The 7,319-nt window shown below is 38.4% G+C and overlaps 1 protein-coding gene across 2 annotated transcripts; it reads left to right on the forward strand.

The window, feature by feature from the left end:
* Positions 1-1,665: 1,665 nt before the first annotated feature.
* LOC109008980 (uncharacterized protein At4g04980-like) lies at positions 1,666-6,398 on the forward strand. Of its 2 annotated transcripts, XM_035684667.1 has the most exons (10): positions 1,666-2,003; positions 2,110-2,244; positions 3,238-3,417; positions 3,508-3,603; positions 3,703-3,829; positions 3,913-4,753; positions 4,844-5,009; positions 5,102-5,266; positions 5,346-5,498; positions 5,599-6,373. In XM_035684667.1, exons 2-10 carry the CDS (start codon positions 2,182-2,184, stop codon positions 5,800-5,802), a joined length of 1,995 nt encoding a protein of 664 aa, XP_035540560.1. In that variant the 5' UTR covers positions 1,666-2,003; positions 2,110-2,181; the 3' UTR covers positions 5,803-6,373. The 2 variants fall into 2 exon arrangements, with proteins under 2 accessions (XP_035540560.1, XP_035540557.1); XM_035684664.1 differs by having other exon boundaries at positions 1,666-2,244; positions 5,599-6,398.
* Positions 6,399-7,319: the final 921 nt, after the last annotated feature.

Raw genomic sequence — 7,319 nt, forward strand, 5'->3', positions numbered from 1 at the left:
TCAAAAATGTCAAGTCGACTATAAATCGTCACCTATAAAAATAATCACATAATTTCCATAAGTTTCCAATCAATCACGGATTTCGATATTTAAGCCTAACTTCTTAAATAACCTATTTTAATTCCTCAAAACTTAAAACATTCGTAATCCCAAAATATATCATCACTTCCTAAAATCACCAATATCCACCATAATTCACGTCAAACACAAAACATCAATATTTAAACTCGAAACAGCCAACAAATATCGTAGCATAAACCAATCACACCAATAACTCCATCATCCAATCCAACCGACTCCCTTACTCCTCGGACTCAGTCTAGCACAACCAACCAATTCATAGTAAATATGAGTTAGTACGAAAATACATTTGAATCTCAAAAGTTTTTTGAGAAAATACTTACAATGCTATAATATAATTTTTGAAAGATCACGGAGGTGCTAAAAGCGGCAACACAGCAACAAAACAGTGCCAAATGCACTGGCTGCGGGTCTCAAAAACTCACTTTTGAACGGGTGTAAACGAAGACCCGAGATTGATAGGGTAGGGCTTAGGGATGTCGGTGAAGCTAGTGGTGGTGGTGGTTGGCCGTGAGTGGCGGCGCAATAGGCGGTTGAAGTGCAAAAACACCCAAAACGGAAATAGAGTTGGAAGTGCTTCACCGGTGACAGATCGGAGGTGGGGTTGGGTCCAATGGGTTGCTGAGAGGTCGAGGATGATGTAGTGAGAAGATGGTGGCCAGAGGTGGCGCGACGGCGGCACAGCGGCGCAAGGAGTGCCGTGGCTTGGTGTGGTGCATGGGGGCTATCGACGGCGAGTTAGGAGCTGAAATCATAGGGGGTGATCGCCGGTCAAAGGGGAGGTGAGAGGGAGGGGTGGTGTCGGTCACCGCCGGCGCATGGCGGCAGGCTAGGGGACGACGCACGGACGGAGAGAAGAGAGAGGGAGAGACGTGTGGCGCGCGGGAGAGGAGGAGAAAAAGAAAAGAAAAAGAAGGAAAAGAAAAGAAAAAAAGAAGAAAAAGAAAAGAGGAAAGAGAAAATGGAGGGAAAGAAATGAGGTCCAATCCTCATATCTTGGGTCACAAAAATGATCCAACGAAAACGATTTTAAAACAGCAAGTAAAATAAAATAATTCAAACGTAATGATTAAAATGAAAATAAATAATTAAACCCAACAATAAGTTAATTTAATATGAAAAACAATTTAAATGTATTACAACAATCAATTATAAAAAAGCACTTCCGAATAATTTTCACAAAATTAAAATCATAAAAATAAACCCACTAAAAATCCAACCAATTTAAAAACAAGAGAATAAATTTTTAAATTAATAACAAATAATCTTTCAATTAAAAATATACTAAAATACGAGATGTTACAGTAGGTGAGAAAATTAACTTTATGTCACTTTCTCTTCTTACATGTTTGACTTGCTTTTCTTCCTTAACTTTTACTTTAGCTTCTTGACGACACGTTTATCATGGATTGGGCCGGGCTTGGTATGTCTTGGGCCCAACCTGACATATTTACCCCCCAACACAAAGTACTGTACATTTTAACCAAGGATAAATTTTGCTGGCGTGGAGAGAAATGGAGGATCTAAGCAGACAATTTATATTAAGTACGCACAACCAAAAACAAAGGGAAAAGGGTGGAAGGGGTTTGTGGAATTGCTGTCATTATTGTTTATCTAGAGCTAGTTTATTTACACAAGTGGCAATCTCTCAACCCTTCAGTTCCGAACTTGTAGGAGCAATTCACTAGCTATATTAGGTCGACCTTGAGACACCAAGAAGCTGGCCGGTCAGCCGGGCAACCGGTACACCTACACGATTTGTCCCTTGAAAGGGAGGAGATGGAGGCGGAGGCGGCGGAGGGGCAGATGCTATTTCCTCTCTTGGACCTCTGCATTGCAACAAAGTTTCTTGGGACTTTACCTATTTTTAATTTTGGTTTATTTCAAAAATACAAGCCGAAGATCTAGGTGCACCTAGCCTGGTGATCATCAATCTTAACTAGCCATTTCAATTTTGTGTTCCTTTGTTGTTGATCCAAGCTTAGTTCAATTGGTCATCTGTGTTCCTGATCCTTGGAGGCTACCTAGGTGTTAAATGTTGGGTTATTGAAATATTCAACATCGTCCTCTGCAACGAAAAAAGTATAGCAGAAGTTGAAGATGGCGACTGGATTCTACGCTCAGCCACCATTTTTCTCCCTTTGCAATGCAAGCAGTTTCCTGGTAAGGATGAGTAATAGTTATATAACAGAATATATGAGTTCTCGTACATCCACAATTGGTAACAGTACTAATACAAATCGTACAAATCCAGCGAAAACAGGCGTTTTTTTTTAAAGCAAATGCTGTAAGAATCAATTGCCTGATACGAATAATTTTTCCATCCTATATATATATGTGTGTGTGTGTGTATTAGTTTTGCAAAATATGGCCAAAATTGTTAAAAATGCTAATTTGTCCACCACTAAAAGATAAAATGATTTCATAGTTTTGAAAAGTTCAAACATGTCGTTCATTCCATACAAAATATCTAAAGCCTCCTTCAGCGAAAAATCTTTTTTCTGCAAGGACAATGGAAAGAGATGTGCTTGAGCACGTCAGAATATGCTTCACTCCATGATCATTGTAGATGACCAAAACATATCTTACCACCTGCATGTACCCGTTTCCAACTTGTTTATTGGAGATGCAACCTAAACCATTACATGCTTTTCTTGGGTAGGGTCAGGAAATGTTAAAGATATGTAATAAATAATTAAATTTACATCTTTCTATCGACATAAATTTTTGTAACAAGTAGCAGTTTCACATGGTATCCAAGCAGAGGTCCTGCATTCGAACCTCGACTCTACACTCTATCCTATTTAATAAAATATTCCACTTGTTCGGCCTATTTATTGAAGATGAGTCTAGTCCATACGTGAGGAGAGTGTTAAGGCATATGAGACAATTGGTGGTTTTACAATAAATTAGTCAAATATCTAGAATCAGTACTTTGTTTTCCAAGATCACACAATCTTTGGCTATAAACTGGAGGGATCTTGCAATCACTACGCTACTGATTAAGTAACTTTTCTTAAAAAAGCTGACTAATAGATTACAAGGAAATTTGTCACTGTGAAACTAAATTGTAAGAGCCACATAACAAGCCATGCATTCACATATACTTCTGTACAAATTAGCATTTCTGACCAAAGAAAAGTATTGTTCCTGCAGACAAGAAGCCCAGATGTATCCAAGATTCCAAAGGATGTGGTACTGGTAGGCATGATGATAGACAACTCAAATGGTTGGGGAGGAAATTTTGTGCAGATGATAGAGCTTCGCAAGAAGATACTAACCTTTAGAGATGTCATTGACCTTCCTCCTTGTGATGGTTCGAGCCAGATCCATGAGGTATTCATCTATTTGATTACCCAGTAAAGCAAAAGTAGTACATTTGAAATTGCATTTCATTTCTTTATCCTGTTTTATATCTTCTGGCAGTTGGTGATGGGAACTGTAGAGGATCTCCATAATCTGTACCCTAATATTGTTCCGGGAAATCTGAACTCAGAAATCAAAGGAACTTCAATGAATCAGGTTCACATACCAAACAAAAGGATGAGAAAAGATGGTTATTTAATTATTATAACTGATTGCATATATAGATCTATAAATAACTCAAGCATGTTTACTTAGGGATTGGCCCACCTACACATTGCATTGAAATCCATTGGAGATTCATGGGCAAAGAACCACAAGTGGATAAATAATTCTGGAGTTGAGATAGAGGACAATATGGAGAACATCAGTTTGGAGCAACTCGGTAGGGAACCTTTATTTCTGTGAAATCATCTCAAAACATTGAACTATCATATTGAAAAAACTGATCAATTTGTTGCATTGAAGGTCGATGTGTACAAGCAAAGCTTGATTACATGACTAACATAGCAAAAGAAATGTTTGATGTGATGGAAGAAGAAGGGGGCAATGGGGGAGGGTTACAAGGCTCCACTATTGGGGAGGTTCTAAGCAGATCCTTTTCAGACAGCAAAACCCTCTGCCCTTCCCCGGATACTCCAACTTCAGTCCCTCCTGAGCTGACATTCGCTATGAGACCTGGTGACTTTGCTGATCTTTCCCCTTCCCGGTCTCTTCTTTTTCCTCTCAGACTTCAGGCAGTTGGGAACTTGATGCCCACAGACATGAAATGCCTGTCACTCAACATGTCACCTAATTTATCATCTCAAGGCTCCAGCCCAACAACAGGGGAATACAAGGTTGCTGAAGAATCGCCAGATAATGCAAGTCCTGAGAGGCCAAATGATTCTAAAGCCACAATCATTTCGCCAAAGATCCCAAATTTAAGTTCAAATACGACACCTGTAGCACAAGGCTCAGCAGCAGTACCACCCCCAGATCCACCTCCACTGTCAACTACGCCACCAACACCAACCATTCCACCTTCTAAACGATCAGCAACGCTGCCACCGCTGCCACCGCTACTGACAAAGGGAGATGCACCACCACCTCCACCTCCACTTGGTGTGGCAAAGGCTCTACGCCCAAAGAAGGCAACTACCAAACTGAAGAGATCAACCCATATGGGCAACATGTATCGAATCCTGAAAGGAAAGGTTGAAGGCTCTGGTTTAAATGACAAAGTTCGAAGGGGAAGTAGAACTCAGATTGGAGCTTCTGCGAGGGGCCAACAGGGAATGGCCGATGCACTAGCTGAGATGACAAAAAGGTCTTTTTCTTTTGACAGCCTCTTAACAATTAAATCACCAATTGCATTAGAACTCAATCATTCATCTAATTTCCTTCTTTGTTTTGTTAGATCAGCATATTTCCAGCAAATTGAAGAAGATGTTCAGAAGCATGCAAAATCAATCATGGATATTAAAACTTCCATTGATTCCTTTCAAACAAAGGACATGGCTGAGCTTATCAAATTTCACAAGCACGTGGAGCTACATTTGGAGCAATTGACGGATGAGACCCAGGTTTTTTCACCCTCTTTTCACATGTTTCGATTTATTAAACCTGTCCAATCTTGGCTCCTTGATACTACTAACATAAAACTCCTTGAATGCAGGTGCTGGCAAGGTTTGAAGGCTTTCCCACAAAGAAGCTCGAATCATTGAGAACTGCTGCAGCACTGTACTTAAAATTGGAAGGAATATCTACTTCACTGGAGAACTGGAAAGTAACCCCTCCATTGGGGCAGCTCCTTGACAAGGTTGATTCCTACTTCAACAAGGTAAACTTTTAGCTCTTATGGATGGAGGAGTCTAAAGACCAAAATTTCAGAACTCACTTAGCAATTTAAATGCAAATAGATCAAGGGAGAAGTGGATGCATTAGAAAGAACCAAAGATGAAGATTCTAAGAGACTGCAGAACCACAATATTCATTTCGACTTCAATATTTTGGTGCGTATTAAAGAAACTATGGTAGATGTTTCTTCAAGCTGCATGGAGTTGGCTCTTAAGGTAAATTACTGAACTCACTATATACTCAGTATCTCACGAATCTGTAAGTTTATACAAAAGTCCGAATACAGTGTTATAATTACTTGGCCTTTGGCTTTAGGAACGGAGAGACGCAAAGTCAGCTGCCAATGCAGAAACTGGGCCTAAAGCCGAAGACAGTTCGAAGGCGCAAGTAAAGATGCTCTGGAGGGCTTTTCAGCTTGCATTTCGGGTCTACAGCTTTGCAGGTGGACAAGATGATCGGGCAGACACGTTGACTCGAGAGTTAGCGAACGAAATAGAAGCTGATCCACAGCAGGAGTGATCCATGTTAATATAGTTTCCATCAAACAACCATAAAATACGATATATTAATATCCCTATCCTCTTAGAGCTGCGTGTCGGTTGGATTATGAAGTGCATGTTGGAAAGTGGTAAGACTTGCAGAAGTGTCACTCAAAACCTGATCATGTACCTATCTATCTTGAAAATAATAATAACAATAATGAAAGATAAAATAGAAGGAAAAAAAATGCAAGTTGAATCAACGTTAAGATCCAAAACTTCTTGGATTAAGTTAGTGCATGTTGGAAACCTGAACCCACCTGGTTTTGCTTAATCGGGTCATGTGGTACTTTATAGTTGCTAATTAAGAACTGAACTATTTAGCAAGACAGCCTAAACATGCTTGCATGATGCATCAGCTTGTAGGGTATTGTCATTCTAATTTTTTTGTACTTTTTCCTTGAGGGAAAAATAGTTGGACGCAACCAAATGTGGTTTCCGGGCGTGACCATATATAGTATGTAGGATATGGTCATTTTACGTTGGACAAAATGTCTTTGAAGGTGTACAACATTTATAATCTACTACAATGTATAATTTTTTAAGCAGAAAGCTTTGCATGCTCCTATTTAATCATGGCCCACTCCCCAGTTATCATGTCTTGCTTTAATATACATACATATACATATATATATATATATATACGTAAAAGTTGTAGTTACTAAATGAAAATGAGTATATCTAATTAAGATAATAGTTTTCATTTTAAACTAGTAGTCTCTAAATTTTGTATTACACATCTTTTTGGTTATCTCAACTCAATGTACTTTTTTTTTTTTTTGTAATCAATGGACTCATAAAGGTTTTGAATTGTTAAAAAGGTTAAAAGTCTATAAGTTGTTACAGTTCTTGATGGTCAGAATTACTTTGGCATACCATAAAACAAGCTCTCGGTTTCTCTCAACTCAAGAAAACTAGTTTGGGAGTTTTTTTTGCAACTAAAACAGCAAATAATAAAGAAATAGTAGATTAAGGTGGTCAATTAAATTTGGAAATCGATATGATAATGATGAAACTCTTTTTAAACAAACTTTTATTTAATGTATATACAATGGCTCAAAATGCAAAGGTAATTAAAATCGTAATTTTCATTTAATAAAATTACCAATGTTCATGTATTGTGCAATTTTCTGACTTATGTAAGACTAGTGAGAGACAATACTTCTCACTACAACAAAATTTGGCTTTTCGGACGATTTTCGTTTGGAATAAAATGAAAAGCGTCCCAAAAAATGAGATGTAGGGACAAAATTCAGATTTCGTTTCAAAAAAAGACTGTAACATGTTGACCGTTTGAACCCATTCGAACGTATATGTAGGGACGATAAATTTTGTCCCTAATAAAATAACAATTTGAACATGGTAAAGAAATTGGCGGGTTAAGCGTGGGAAATTGATTTTCCGTTTGAACATACCACTTTACCGTTTGAATATGTAGATCATCAATGTTTGAACGTGGACATTAACTTTCGAACGTCGTTCGAATGGTATATGTGT

Source organism: Juglans regia, chromosome 1 (genome assembly GCF_001411555.2).
Source record: "Juglans regia cultivar Chandler chromosome 1, Walnut 2.0, whole genome shotgun sequence".
In the NCBI taxonomy this organism is placed as follows: domain Eukaryota; kingdom Viridiplantae; phylum Streptophyta; class Magnoliopsida; order Fagales; family Juglandaceae; genus Juglans; species Juglans regia.

Excerpts from the sequence above, each read along its gene's own strand:
- LOC109008980 (XM_035684664.1), top strand. The coding sequence starts at position 2,182 with ATGGCGACTGGATTCTACGCTCAGCCACCATTTTTCTCCCTTTGCAAT. Across the intron at positions 3,830-3,912 it reads CATCAGTTTGGAGCAACTCG|GTCGATGTGTACAAGCAAAG; the intron begins GTAGGGAACCTT and ends GTTGCATTGAAG. Across the intron at positions 5,499-5,598 it reads GCATGGAGTTGGCTCTTAAG|GAACGGAGAGACGCAAAGTC; the intron begins GTAAATTACTGA and ends CTTTGGCTTTAG.